Genomic DNA, 15,846 nt, shown 5'->3' on the forward strand with positions numbered 1-15,846 from the left:
TTTCAAAAGAAAATACTTTCTTAACAATGTCTTTGGAAATTAAGCCTCAAACTAATAAGTCCCAGAGTCCCAAGCCTGGTCCCCCAGACACAGAATTCATTTGTTCCCATGAGGCTGCTTCATCTCTCTCTCTCTTTGTCTCTCTTTCTCTCTCTCTCTCTTTCTCTCTCTCTCTTTGTCTCTCTTTCTCTCTCTCTCTCTTTCTCTCTCTCTCCTTCTCCCTCTCCCCCTCTCTGTTTTCCAAGTATAGGGTTTTTTTTTTCCCTTTGGGAGATTATGACTACATTTCTCCTTTCCCTTTCCTACCTCCAAACCCTTCCAAATTCCCTTCCTTGTTCTCTTTCAAATTCACACCCTCTATTTTTATTAATTGTAATTACATGCATACATGTATGTACACTTACATTTCTAATATAACCTGCTCAGTCTGTATGATGTTACTTGTATGTTTCCAGGGATGACCATCTGGAATTGGATACCCAGAAGACTTTTCCCTGCTCTTAGCACTCATTGCCTGTAGTTGTTTGTGCAGGATTCCATTTCCGCCCCCCCCCCCAGGCCATTTATAAGAGTAGACAACACATCTAGCCTAGCAACACTGTTGCCCAAACTGGACTAAAACTCATGATGTAGCCTGGTTGGCTGTAAACTCACACTCCTGTCTCAGTGTCCTGAGCACCAGGGTTGCAAACATGATCTAGTTTAAACATGAGTGTTATTATTTCTACATCAAGAAATTAGGTCAGTGTTTGTTTTTTGCAATCACAGTAGTGTAATAGGGGTACTGCCAGTACCCACCCGTAGTTAGTACTATTTTCATTAGTTTTTTGGTAGTTTTTGTTTTGTTGGAGTTATGAAGTTGTAGGTTTGGTTTGGTTTGGTTTGGTTTGGTTTGGTTTGGTTGAAGCAAAATACCGTACCTATAAATGTCAAATACAAAACATCTGCAGATCCAAACCAGCTTCCTTCCCCTCAGTTCATAGTTTTAGCAAATCATTTGTGTGGCACTTAAGCTTAATTTCGCAGTTTTTGTGGGAAGGTTAAAGGGTCTATGCAGTAGGACAGAGTTAGAGAAGGCACTTCCAACAAAGCTTATTCACTCACTCAGGGAGATAGTGAAGGTGTGTAGGACGATGTCAGCTGCTTGATACAGGTCAACAAGTAAACCATTAGGATGGCTGTGTGACAGAGATGCAGAGTAAGAAATAGAAGAAAGGAAGTACAGAGATTTAGAAACTGACAAGCTTTAGAGAGAAGGGGGTGATCAGAGTGACCCAGAGCTGTGGGAGTGTCAGGGTGCCATGTGTAAGAGGGTGATGGGAACGTCTCTTCGGGGAATACTGTAAAGGGAAACAGAGGTGTGTGTGTGTGTGTGTGTGTGTGTGTGTGTGTGTGTGTGTGTGTGTGTGATGAACATGTATGTATACACTTAAGAACTTTCTAAGTCAGTTCTAATATACAAACACCAGCAGAGTCACACCTGAGAGCTGAGACCCTAGACTCTAGTAGTCACTCAGTCCTTGAAGCTGAGTCCCTTGGCACTTGGAGTACTTTCCACACATGGATGTCTCTCACTGTTGGAGTAGTTCCACATCCATGTCTCTCTCTGTGGGAGCCGCTCGACACCCTGCTGTCGCTCAGTCCACAAGGCTGGATGCCTCAGCACTCTTAATCTAGCACCTGAAGCCCCAAAAGTTCCTGAAGAGCTGCCTGTCAGCCCCTAGTTCCCATCTTGGAGAAGCCGGTTCTGCTGTCGGCATTGCAATCCGTGACAGCGCAACAACAGGGCCCACCAGAGGGAAGGCCTAGCAGCAAACTGTGACATAATCGTCCTCCTACCACACGCTTTGCATCTGGATGGCTACCGGAAGGTGCTTCCCACAGCCAGGGTGGGTCTTTCCACAAGAGTCATAGTTATCAGCTTCCTACTGAAGTGATACTAACGTTTGGCAAGTTGGCATCAAAACCGACCATAACAGGAGGAGAAGCAGTGAGCAGTCAGGGGTCCATGGGGAAAATGGTGCATGATGCTGCCCTGAGAGGGAGTGCCCTAGGGCTCAGAGCATGGGGTGAGTTGGCTAGAACAGAGCAGAGTGATGAAAGAAGTGGGGGAGAGGGTAGAAGGGTCTTGTAGAGCCTTGTGGAACCCTGAGTGAACAGGGCCTCTGTGAGAAATTGGAGGACAAATGGCCTGAGCTCTGTGCCTTGAAAGCCTTGTCCTAGCTGCTGTTTCAGAGGAGGCTTTAAACTGGCCAGAATAATAGAGGAAAGGAGACCAGGAGGCAAATGTGGCCAGAACCAAGAGGATGAGACACTCAAAATTAGATGGTTTCAAATGAGCCTTAGACAGATGGATTTTATGTGGCATGAAAAAAAAATGCCCAGGATGATGTCATGGTTCAGGGTGAGCCCCGGAAAAGAAAATGAGTCCTGAGATGCAAAGACCACAGGCAGAGCAGGTGTGTCCCATCAATTCAGCATGGAGCAGATGGAGTATGAGGTCCATGAGATGTCCAAGTAAGGTTGTCATGGCTGCTTCTCCCCTGTCTGTGAGAGCCGGATCCGCTGAGGATTCTTGGGGATCAGAGAATGAGGTGCTATTTCTCAAGTGAGAAATGGATACCCAAGCCAGAATGGTCCCAGGCAGTGATCGGTGCATTACACAGCTGTCATACAGACTTCTAATTTTTGAAATGTAAGCTTGATTGCCTGTTCCCTTGAAGATCCACGGACATTTTCCTTGTTCTAAGAACACATAATTTTAGATAAATATGACAAGATAAATAGTTCTGCTTCCTGTAACTTCTCAGATGCCTTCAATTATTTGCTCTTGATAGACTGACAAGAGATTAATAGCCAGCCATTCTATTTATAGGGCTTTTGTTGTGGAGAGCCATGGGGATTCTTTAAAGTTGTTCTTATAATATCTGAACTGTATGAAGGAAGTTGTGTGTCTTCACTTACTACCCATGGTGCTTTGCCTTATTCTTGGTGATATGGTTGAATTCCATCTTATGCCTGCTGCCTTTTTGGATTCTGCTGAAAATTTTGGGAAAGAAAAGTTTATTTGGGTTCACAATGTCAAACATTTTAGCCCGTAGTTAGCTGCCTACATTGTTATGGGCCTGTCCTAATTCATTTTCTCTTGCTTCTATAAACATCTTGGCCAAAAGCAACTTGAGGAAGAAAGGATTTAATTGGCTTACATATCCCAGTCTCAGTTCATCACTGAGATGAAGACAGAGGGTTCAGTCCCACCAGCTCCTACCGCCCTTCAGCCCCAAATAAGCACAAGATGCTATATTAATTATTAAACTGTTGGCCAATGATAGCTATAGCTCTCTCTCAATTATTAACCTATAACTATTAATCTGTGTATTTTTACATGGCCTTATCTTACCAAAGAACACCCGGCACATCCTATCTTCCAGGTCTCTACATGGTATCTCCCTCTGGGGGACCCTCTGCTCTTCTCCCCAGAATTCTCCTGGTCTCATAGCCTCACCAATACTTCCTGCTAGCAGTCAATCAGTGTTTTATTCATCAACCAATAAGAGAAACATATATACAGAAGGGCATCGCCCATCACTGAGAGAAGTCAGGGAAGGAACCAGCAGGAACCAGGAAGTGAAGCCACTTTCTAACTTACTCTCTGTGGCTTGCTCAGCTTGCCTTGTTATACAACCTGAAACTACCTGTCCAGGGAGGGTACTGCCCACAGTGGGTTATGTCCTCCAACATCTCTCATTAATCAAGAAAATACCCACCACAGACTTGCCTAATCTGATGAAGACATGTTCTCAATTGAGGTTCCCTCTTGCCAGATGACCCTAGCTTGTGTCAAATTGACAAAAAAGTAACTAGTATGAGACCTATAGTGAGGTAGACCATCTTGGTGGTAGGAAGGCATAGCAGAACAAAACCAGAAGGCAGAGGTGGAGTGGAGGGAAGAAGGGACAAGGAAGATACGTTCTTCTGGGCCCCACCTTCTAATAGCATATCCAGTATAAATTCGTCAATGGGTCAACTCATTGATGAAGTTAGGGTTCTGATGCAACCACCTCTCAATGGCACAACCAGCTGAAGATGGCACATCAGCACATAATCCTTCAAGGGACATGCCATATTCAAACTCTAACACAGCTGTATGTGTCCCTGTCCCTGGCATGTCATTTCATCAGCAGTTCTCAACCTGTGGGTCATGAACCCTTTGGGGCTTAAATGATCCTTTTCCAGAGGTCAAATATCAGATATTATTATAGAATCAAATATTACAGATATCAAATCAAATATCATTTTACTGTGGAATCAAATTATGAATATCAAATATAACATGTTATTAAAGAATTAAAAAGTAGTAGGTGATTGCCTAAGAAAGATGCTCTTTTACGTACTTGTAGTAATTTGAACCCCCCAATCCCTGTATTCAGTGCAAGGTGTGGATTTTCTAAAATTCTTGCCTTCTGGATTCACAGAAATGCAGGGCCACACTTGACCCACAGAAATACAACATGCTTTTGTCTTGCCCAACTGAGAATATCATCAGATAACTTTAGGGTACAGATGTGCATAGCTATCTGTTGACATGAAGTAACCATAGGCCCACACCCACATTGTCACTCTTGGGTTCCACCCATGCCTCTGCTTGATCCTCTGGCCCTTCCCATCAGCCGTCTGGCAGGTGTAAGCAAGTGGTCACAGTGTAGCTGGATGTGTCCACATCAGAAGCATCAGCAGAGCCTGCAGAGTGGAGACATGGTCTCATGGACACTATATCCTCCTCCTGGGTAGCAGATATGGAGGGTCAGCATATAGCCCTTCAGAGCATTTCATGGTTCCCACACATGTTCTCTATGGTCTTCCTGCAGTAGACTGTTGGTACATTTCTGCCATTCCTTTGAGTCAGCCTCACTCCCTTCACAGTTCAGTGTCCAAGCCCTGGTTTGAGAATTTTCCTGAGAGGTCAAAGGCCTCAGGTCATCCTGGAGACTTTAGAATATGTTAGCTTAAATCACTAGAGGCTAACACAGTGGCTTAAATCCCCCCATCCATCCTTTTTTACCTTGGCCAGGCTGGCAATACAAACACTACCCTCTTTACAAGTCACATAGGTCTGGGCCTCTCTCCTCCAACCTAGAACCTCATGTGTCCTGTAGATATTTCCAGAATCAAGTCCTCACACCTGGTTGGCCTCTTCTTCCCCATATGCCACTTCTCTGTTCATCAAAGTATTGCCATCTTGCCAAATTTGTGTGGCCACATTCCTAGTACCCCCTTGTGCCTAGAGCCACTAAAGGATTCCTGTAGGTCATTCCTGTCCTCCCCAGCCTTCCAAGGATTGATCATCAGACTCATTTATTTCATCCTTTGCCTCTCCTCTCCACTTCTCCTCCCACATACTCAAGACCTCCAGGCCTTCTCTACCCTTGAACCATACAGCTCAGTCCTGACTACAATGCCACCCTTGGCCCAGAAATATTATAGCCATTGAACCTTCCCAGGGACAATGGAAGGCACTGAGTTTCAGTAGTCATAGCTAAGAATTCCCCATTTAGAGGAGGAGCTGGGTCTTGCCTCAACCTGATGTGTCATGCTTTGTTAGCTCCCATGAGAGGCCTGCCTGCCCCTTTCTGAAAGGAGACATAGGAGAAGTGGATGGGGTGTGGTACATGGGATATGAGGGGGAGGGGACAGGAAGAGGGAAGGGAAACTGTAGACAATATGTAAAATAAGTTAATTTTTTAATAAATAAGTAGAATCCTCCCATCTGAGTTTGAACCCAAGGATTCATATACTAAAATCCAAATGCATCCACCAGGGATATTATCTGATGGGCCTTAGCATGTCTTACACTACAGTCTTCCCAAAGAAATGTATATCTAGTTCTACCATCCTTGTTAGCTGGAATACAGCAGACCTACCTTTAGACATTGGCTTTAAATTCAGCTTGAGTCCTCCAAAGAAGGAAGGGGTCTCCATTCTCTGTGCTGCCCAGGTAGACAGAAAAGCTTGAGTGACTCAGAAGGCAAGGACAAGGGTAATTATGTAACTCGAGCTTGATTTTTCTGAGGCGAATTCTTGTCAAGTAACAGTGCATTGTCTGAGAGCAAAGACTAAAGTCGTGATTCTTGGAGTCTCTTTTCCCCAGTGAAAATAATTATTTTATTTCTGATCCCACACAAATAAGTCTCTGTTCTGAATTTCTTTGGCATGCTGCACTCATGGTTTTCTCAGAGAACTGGGATTTACAAAGTCTCTTCAGTGTAGGAGTGGGAGTACTGTGAAAAATCTCAAAAGCTAAAAAACTACTTTTGTGTGGGGCGGAGGGTAGTTAGGGAAAGTTGTGTTCCCATCACCAAAGGGTAGATTTAACTAATTCTCCACTATAGGCCATAGCTCTGATTACTAAACTTCTATGCTTAATACAGTTGTTAGGATAGATGGTAATTTAGAAATAACAGCTAGAATTTTACATATCTTTAAAAATAGTTAGAATTTCTGGCCTCCGTATGCGCGCGTGCGCGCGCGCGCGCACACACACACACACACACACACACACACACACACACACACGAAGAGCAGCCAGACCATGAAGGTTAACATTGCAGCTGTAGAGGTCCCATGGCTCCTGTTTTCAGTCTACACAAAATTCTAATTCTGTCCCAGTTAAAGAATGTCTGCTAAGTTACGAAATAATTGACAATAGGCATATGATGATCACAGAAGACTCGTGATGACGATGCCATTTTTCCATTAGTGAGCTAAAGACTATGTAACACCAATCAAAACATAAGCAAGAGGTTCCTGAAATGGTATATGAAACTAAAAGACCTTAGAATAACCTTAATAATGTTCTAACAACATTGGAGCAGGGAAGAAATTGGAGGACCTGAAGCTTCATAATTGGAAGCTGGAAGCGAAGCTAATGTCAGACCCTATATGACAAAAGCTATGGATTCAACCCCAGGAACAAAAAGGAAAGAAACTCATCTTAAAGTTACTAGAAATCCACAATGATCAAGACAGCCTGGTGGGGACATAAAGGTGACAGAGGTGTCAGGTCAATGGGTTAAAACCACAGCTCCAGAAATAGATCCAAGTGCATGGATCAGTTTCAGCAGAGACGTATAGTAATTCACCTGAGAAAGGCTAGTCCTCTCCCCAGAAGCGCTGCAACATTGATATTCCCGTGGGAAAGAGTGAGCATTGCCCCAGTCTTCACACCATGCCAAGGTGAGTCCACTGAGTTAATATACACATGTATGAACTAAAACTATAACATTCATAAGAAAACATGTGGGAAACTAAATTTTGAATTATCCAGGCTTTTCTGGTAAAACACAGAGAAGAGTCATAAAACCTAAAAGAAAATGAAATTGATTAATTGAACATCACCAAAAGTTTTAGACTGTGTTCATCAACTGACACTAAAGAAAATTAAAATTCAGGAGAAGATATAAATAAACCCTGTATCTAAGAAAGGTTTTAACTTCAGGTGGCATTTAAAAAAAAATCATTTACTCTTTTTACAAAAATCAGTAATCAGAAGACAAAATAGACATACAAGAGTCTGGGTGTTGTGGTACTCACATGCACTCAATCCAAGCACTCAGGAGGCTGAGACAAAAGGGTTTATGAATTCAAGGCCAGTGTGGGCTACATAGCAAGTTCAAAGCCAGCCTGGGGCTGAAAGAGGGACGTGGGGAGTGAAGAAAGGAGAAAACCATCAAGGCGGTTATCTCCCACATCATTTGTCCTTAAGGAAATAAAAGTGAAGGCCACATGAGGTCTTAACTAAGAAGGAAACGCTGGAAGTCCTATACTTTGCCTCTGCAAGTACATGATGGATCTGTGGCATACCTCTGTGCAAAGCAAGCTGGCAGTTTTTAGCAGCTACACACCCAGCAAAGCTTCCCACCTAAGCCACCTAAGAGAAAAAAAAAAAAAAAAAAAAAAACCAAAGTCCATATAAAAACTAACACAGCACTCTTGATACCTGTTCAAAACCAGAAACATGGCAGAGGGTTGACTCGGTGAATAAAGTGCTTGCCCCACAAGCCCGGAAACCTTAGTTTGATCCTCAGAACCCACAGTGGAGGAAGAGAACTGACCCCTAGAGGTTGTCCTCTGACTTCTACCTACAGCACCACAGTACACTCATGCCCACATTCAAGCACGCAATAATAATAATAAATCAAAGTTAAACTAGAGACAACCAAATGTCTATCAACTGGCGAGTGAACCAACAAAATACAGTGTATTTATACAATGAACCAGAACTCTGCAATTTAAAAGAACAAAGCAGAGGATATAGCTCAGGATGTAGCTGGGTGGTAGACCAATTGTTTAGCATATGTAAGGCCTGGGTTCAGTCAAAGTTAAAAAATAAATAAATAAGAGAGAGAGAGAGAGAGCAAAGAATTAATAAGCCACATTGGTGATATGTGTAACAAAGTGAATGGGTTTAAAATGAATTATACTAAGTGAGAAAGAAGCTAAACACAAAGGATTATATGATTTCATTTGTATAAATTTTTTAGAAAAAAAGCAAAACCACAGTGACAGCATTAAGTTAGCAGTCAGTCATCTAACCATGGGGTAGGGGTGGGTCTTAACCCAAAAGAAGGGTGAATGTCTCCTGAGGTGATGGTATGTTCCTACCTGACTGTTGGTGGCTGCATGGGGTATAAAAGTATGGCATATAAAACATAGCCCCAAAGTTGTTTTTAAATGATATTGAGAATAGTTAATATAATAGGCTAAATCCTACAGGCAAAAATAGGCAGGTGTGTACATGCTGTCCCTGGGCCCAGAGAGCTACTGTGGGCTAGAGGGAAGAAATGCTAGGTAGACTCCCAGTATGCTTTGAGGCCAGTTAGGTGGATGTGAAGAAAATGATGTATACTCAGTAGTTCTCAGTTAGCATCTGGAATATGGAACTGAATCACCTATTACATGAATTATTTGAGACACCAAAAAGATTTGGTATCCAAGACCCCCAGAATGTCACCTGGATCACAAAAGGATAGGACCTCCTTTCGCTGTGTACTTGTTTTTTATTGTAGCCATACTTTATGCTAGCAAAGGTAAGGCTTTGGGACTGCTCAATGGTTTAAATGTTTGGGTTAGCAGGACTTTTCCTAGCATGGTTTCTGAAAGCTGTTCCTAAGTAGGCTTTTAGATAAAGCCTACTTTATCCATCCATATTGATTATCTATCCATATTGATTGATAGATTCTACATCTAAGAAGCCAACCAGTCAAGAATCATAAATACTTAAGGGGAAATCTGAGACGGTTCTAAACAAGCACAAACTTTCTTCTGTCCTTACTCCCTAAGGATACAGTGCAGCAACTATTTACACAGTTCTTACATGACATTAATACTATACATCACCTAGGCAGAGGTTGGAGACTGTAGTTCAGCTGCTGGAGTGTTTTCCAGTGTGCACGAAGCCCAGCATTCGGCCCTGAGCCGTGCACAAACCAGGCATGGTGGTGCACACTTGTAATCCCAGCACTCAAGACTAGAGGCAAGAGGTCTGAGAAACGCAAGCCAAGGCGACCCCCTGCCACATAGCAAACCCAAGGCTACCTTGAGCTACACAAGATCTTGTCTCAAGAAGGAGGAGGAAGCATTGTTTGTCATCAAGTTAGGGTCTATAAGATTAAAAATGCATCATAGACATGAACAGTTTTTGCAGGAGGCCTCCTGACCCTACCACCAGAGGCATTTTCTTTGTGTCGTCTTTGAGAGGATGTCACACAGTGAGCACAAGGATCAGTACTTTCTCACTGCCCAATGACGAGTCCCACGAGCCCAGGGAGCAGGAGTGGCTGGGGACTGCTGCCACTGGGCAGAGCTGGGCAGCCCCACCCTACAGTGTGCAAGGGCCACATGCACATCCCATAGAGAGGTGATTTCAGTTTGCATTTAAAATGGAAACTATGCCCCAAGTGTGGATAGCCCAGAAGTGATTTGTGTATTTTAGCATAGAAATTATATGGGAAAGAGTATTCTTACATTTCTTGTTGTCATCTGTTTGTTTTCTTTAAAAGAAAAAAAAAGAGTTATGAAGAATCTGATAGCAGAAACAAAAACAGGCTATCGTCTGAGAATTTCAAGCTATTTTCTTTTTAATTCCAGGGCCCTCTACAAAAACAACAAATGCTCTTAACCACTGATCTTACCTCACATAAGGTCAAAAGACATGCTAAGATGGACCTCAGACTATCCATGTCTTCCATTGCCAAGGTGGCCACTTAACTCTCAAGAGCACTGAATGCTAAGAACCGTACAATTGTTCTTGTCTTATAATCAATGACTGGCATTAATTTTTGACTTACAGGCTTCATTCTGGTGAGCTTTGTGAACAGTAGGGAGGTTCCATAGCTTGTACTGAGCGGTGATAGCCGACTTGCCTGTCTTGCATCATGCTGAACCACCAGTGCACGTGACAGGACGTAGCTTGGATCTCCACGATGGAAGAACCCCCGCCCTCCTTGCAGCTTCTCCCTTGCTGTTTCTTTTCACTTCTCGCTTTGTGAAATATCCTGATGTGTGTTTTCTTGTCACTCTTCCCAACCTTAGGAGTTCTTTGATCACGTGAAGAAGCTGTGGGACGATGAGGGGGTGAAGGCCTGCTTTGAGAGATCCAACGAGTACCAGCTTATCGACTGTGCACAATAGTAAGTTGCTTCCCTGGGCAGGCCTCTGCCCCGCGCAGTTGCGGTCTTGGATATGCTGCCCTCCCTGTGGTCTGAGGTTTCCTAAAGCAGGGAGCAAGTGCAGCTTTTGACTCCAGTAGGTAATTTCCGAAAGAGGTGTGGTCAGTAACACTGTTCCACAGAACAATCAGAATAGCTTTCACCCACTTTGTCCTGACCCCACAGTTCTCCTCCTCTATTCATTCTACATAGACTTAACAGCAGCAATACTTGTTATTACAGCTTAACTTTGAAACAAGGCTCCCCAGATTAATTTTTTAACATCAAAATGTGTAGTACTGGAGAGATGGCTTGGTGGCTAAGAGCACTGGGAGCTTTTCCAGATGACCTAAGCTCAGCTCCCAGCACACACATGGCAGCTCACAACTGCCTGTAACACCAGCTCCAGAGGGTCTGGTGCCATTTTCTGGCCTCCTCAAGCACCTGCATGGACCTACATAGACACACACACACACACACACACACACACACCTAATTTCAAATAAAATAAAGCCTGTTTCTATTGGTTCCCTGGGCCTACTGCACTTTGGAATTTAGCATAATGCAGCTAATACTGGTCCCAGGCAGGTTCTTTCTCCTCCTTTTTCTGCTGTTTTGGAATGGTCTGGACTTGAACCAGCAGTGACTTTAGCATGTTCTGATTGGCTGATAGTGGAAATGGAAGTGGACCCTGATTATGAGACAGAAGAGAGAGCTGACCACGTAACTCTGCTCACACAACTGCCCTGTGGCCAGGGTACTGAGTCTCAACGATAGCTTTTCTCGCTCTGCTGTTTCCTGTGGGATCAATAAATTTGTGTTCCAAGGGAAATGATGCTATCATATTGTCTGAGATCAAACACAGACCAGAGTTGGATCTCACCCATAGATTCAGGGTAGTTTGCTTTGTGAAGAGGTTTAAACTATCTTCTCTGGAGCCTTTTGGAGCAAACAAGTGTGGTATGCACACCTTCAGTAGTGGCTTTCAAGTAATAGGACAGCAGCCATCAGTTTCCTTGCAAAGTAATAAAATGTGAATGTATAATCCCTGTGTTAAGGTCCCCCTTTGCTCCCTGAGATACCAAAGCAAGTAGTGATAGTAGCCTGGGACTCAGATTCAACCATACTGTTGTTCCGTCCATTTCATGACCAATAATGACATCAGTTACCCATTTAAATGCCTTCTGGGATTTGGAATAGTACAGCTCTCTAGTGTCACATTTAAGCATTTTAATGAGTTAGTTCTAAGTGCACTTGTCACTAGAAATTTTGCTGTGAAGGTCAAGCTCACAATAAGGCTATTGTTGTACAAGGAAAAATAAAATAATTGTTTTCAGAAGTGTGATCAAGGCCTGACTCCTAAAACATGTGGCCATCCTTGTGTTTATTAGAAGGTTGGAGGATCACAAGTTTGAGGTCTGCCTGCATTATATAACATCTGTTAACTCGCATGCAGAAAATGCCAGCACCTGAGATCCCTAGCATAGCTTGCACCGTGAAATTCACATTGGTTTGTACTGGAAGTTGGTATGTAGTATGCGTTTTGTCATCCCATGTCTGTGTCCCTGGAAACATGGTATTGCCACATAAGGCATTACTTTTTTTTTTTTTCTGTTTTTATGAGACAAGGTTTCTCTGTATCCCTGGCTATCCAGGAACTAGCTCTATAGACCAGGCTGGCCTCAAACCCACAGAGATCTGTCAGCCTCTGCCTCCCAAGTGCTGGAATTAAAGATGTGCACCACAACTGCCCAGGCAGAATTTAAAATGAAAATGTAACTCTTGTGTCAGTGGAGTGGAGAACAAATGACTTAGCTTCAAGTAGAATGTGCAAAAATAATTTCTTTTAAGTGACATGAGTTTGGCAGTGGGCAGACCAGGATTCCAATGCTGTAACAGCTCTGCCACCACCTCCTGGGTGAGAACAAAACAATGGCACCTAGTCCCATGGACTTGTGATAGGATAAATATGATAAGTAAGTTAGATACACACGGCCCTCAGAATAGTGCCTGGCATACAGTGGACTCCATGATAAGTATTATTCTTGCTAATATATAAATGATACCCTCAGGCCCAGAGAGGTAGACTGAGGCAGGCCAGAATCGGTCTCCCAATAATAGACATGACCACAGGAAGAGATTTTTTTTTTATTTCTTTCTTGACTTCTGTCCTTACAAACTACAGAAAGCCATGAATAAGAAGTACCTCATGAACCAGGGTTCTGGCCTCGGGCTTGTTAGGAATAAAACCTAACTTTTTTTAACCTCACACCTGGCCACCTTAGAGACTTGCGAACCTGACTCTTTCACAACTCCCCCTGCATCAGCATCTTAACCCATCTTACCATGTGAGGATCACACTGGCTCAATTTAGTCTCCTAACAATGGCCTTGCTTCACTTCTGTGCTCAGGTTCTGGGACTAAGGGAGCAGAGGAGCAGTTCTCTGCCTGTGGGTTGAGACCCCTGGGGGTGGGGGGAGTCAAATGACCCTTTCACAGGGGTCACCTAAGACCATTGGAAAACACAGATCTTTACAGTATGATTCATAACAGTAGCAAATTTACAGTTATGAAGTAGAAAAGAAAATAATTTTATAGTGGGGGGGGTGGCTCACCACAGCATGAGGAACTGTATTAAAAGGTCACACCCTCGGGAAGCTTGAGAATCACTGGAAGAGAAAGAAAAAAGTAACATTCCATAAATTTGTTACGCCAATATATAGCTGACAGAGTTTTTTAAGTTGTTAAGTAAATGTTAGAAAAATGTAAGCTGTGACCATCCCCCATTCCTGTCACTTCCTAAAAGAAAGGACACACAGGCATCACGTTAGGAGGAATGGGACCATGATGCTATGCTGTCTGTCCCCTCATGGGGCTTTGCCCTTCTCCAGGGAGTGGGTCCTGCTCATATTCATGTGCCTATGTCTCAGCTGGGCATTTCTTTTTTTTTTTTTTTTTTGGATTTTCATATTTTTTTATGCATATAGAGTATTTTTTATATAACAAAGTCCAATTAAATGAAAACAAACATTTATACACAATATTTGGGAATTTGGGCGTCGTTCTTTCCAAACTACTTCCTGCTGGTAAGGGGCGCTGTCTTGGGGGATTCGAAGAAGATTCAGATATCCTAGCTGTAGTCTGCAGGGCTGTTTTGTCCAGCTGTTTGGAATGTAGGATCAGCTTGTACTCTGTTTCAGGCGGTCTGGTGTGATCAAACCACATTAGTCTGGAAGGAATCCACATCTTTTCATTTTCTGTGGAAACAAAAATAGAAATACTTTTCCCCAGTAACTTGTTCTTCAACTTAAATTTTGGAGTCAAAGCGTTTTTTGTTTTTTTTATTATTATTTTACATGTCAATCCCAGTTCCCTCTCCCTCCCTCCCTCCCCCCAAGCCCTCTCTCCCTCCTTCCCTCCCTTTTGCCCTCTCTACCCTCTCCCATGCACTCTAAACACCCTCCCCTCCCAACCCCCCACCACAATACAATATGTAGGGGAATGCCATCCAGTTGGGGTCATGTAGATCTGACAGGTCCTGTGAAGTAGGGACTAGGGCTTCTCTCCTATCTCTAGAATAAGGTAGTTATCCCTCCATGGGGGATATGTTTGCAAAGTCCTTTTGTGCACCAGGGATACATCCTGGCTCCACTGTCTGAGGTCTCTTAGACTGCTCAGACCTTCTGGCTGAGACCCATATTCAGGGGGGTCCGAGTCAGACCCCTGTTGGCTTCCCACAGCTGGGCATTTCTGTGGGAAGGAAGCCTCTGGCAGTGATATTGCTGACAACATGGACATGCTCTGAGAAGCACGTCCTTAGATAGATAATTCTATCACTATACATACCACAGAGCATGCATGCTATGCGGACCTGGCAGCAGAGCTTCTGGACACCAGGCTATCGAGTAGACTGATAGAGGCACTTACAAATGTTTACCAGCCAGACTAATAGGCACACATATAAATGTTTACCAGCCAGACTGATAGACACACACATAAATGTTTACCAGCCAGATTGATGGACACACACATAAATGTTTACCAGCCAGACTGATAGACACATAAATGTTTACCAGCCAGATTGATAGACACACATATAAATGTTGCCCAGCCTACTCTTTCTAGAACTTTGATGAATAAAACAACAAAAGATTGAGCCAAACACAAAAAGGGAAAATTGATGCAGTCAAGAATCAAAAGCAGGGACTGGAAGATGGCTCGGAGGGTAAGAGTACTTCCTGCTATTCCAGAGACAGAAGTGTAGTTCCCTGCCCCCAGGCGGACCACAACCACCTGAAACCACAGATCCAGGGGCCCCAATGTCCTCTGATGGCCACACACACACACACAAAATCATCTTATTTAAAAAAAAAAAATCAGATGTGTAAGCAGCTGCTGTCCAAACCCAGCACACTAGGTCCACCCTTTTTTCCACAAGTAGGAGAGCCATACTCTGAAATCACAATAGGAAGTCCAGCATAGTAGATACTACACGGAGAGCACAGTCATTCCCTCACCTTGTCAGGTATGAGTTGCTGCATGTGAGTCATGGCTGTACTTTTATCTGACTGGCAGCTGAGTGTGTGGTACATGCAGGCATCGCTACAAGTGCTAAGAAATGCACTGGGCTGCATCCCAACAGCTGTAAAGATGGGAAGCAGGATCATCCCATTCCATGTAGTCTTAGAAACCACCGAAGCATATTTCAGTCCAGTGAATATGGAAGTTTCACATGCAACACAGGATTGTCACTGAATTAACAAAGCAAGAGCCCCACATTCCAAGTGCTACTGATTGGAGATACTGACCCTTGGCCCTTCACAAGTTCATACCACACCCTAGATTCACACACCTCAGCTTCCTCTTGCAGATCCCCGGGATCTTGATGTAGTTTCTTTTTTTTTTTTTTTTTTTTTTTTTCCTCATCTAGACTGCTAGGAGATCTGACTAATGTCTTGGGTGATTCTGAGTCATCGTGCTGTGTAACTTGGCAATTCTGCATTTTGAGTCCTTGTGCTTACTTAGGAGTCATCTTTCTGTGCCTAGCTCTCAGAACCATCAGGAAAGAGATCCTCAGTGAGGTTGAAGTTCTCTTAGGGCCACAGGAGACTGAGTTTCCCACTAAGATCTAAGAAGAAGC

General features: G+C 43.5%; 2 protein-coding genes across 3 annotated transcripts in view; both read left to right on the plus strand.

Annotated features, from left to right (window-relative positions):
• Gnal (G protein subunit alpha L) overlaps positions 1-15,846 on the plus strand; it is a 108,347-nt gene that overhangs the window by 62,682 nt on the left and 29,819 nt on the right. For both annotated transcript variants that reach the window (XM_051200803.1, XM_051200804.1), the window contains exon 5: positions 10,591-10,688. In XM_051200803.1, the coding sequence (XP_051056760.1) occupies positions 10,591-10,688 (98 nt within the window). The remainder of the gene's footprint in view (positions 1-10,590; positions 10,689-15,846) is intronic.
• The window catches only part of Tubb6 (tubulin beta 6 class V), a 192,041-nt gene continuing 191,873 nt past the window's right edge, over positions 15,679-15,846 (plus strand). The window contains exon 1 of the mRNA XM_051200806.1: positions 15,679-15,683. The gene's annotated coding sequence lies outside the window, so the exon portion shown is untranslated. The remainder of the gene's footprint in view (positions 15,684-15,846) is intronic.

The sequence above is a fragment of the Phodopus roborovskii genome, unplaced genomic scaffold, assembly GCF_943737965.1.
Source record: "Phodopus roborovskii unplaced genomic scaffold, PHOROB, whole genome shotgun sequence".
Taxonomy (NCBI): domain Eukaryota; kingdom Metazoa; phylum Chordata; class Mammalia; order Rodentia; family Cricetidae; genus Phodopus; species Phodopus roborovskii.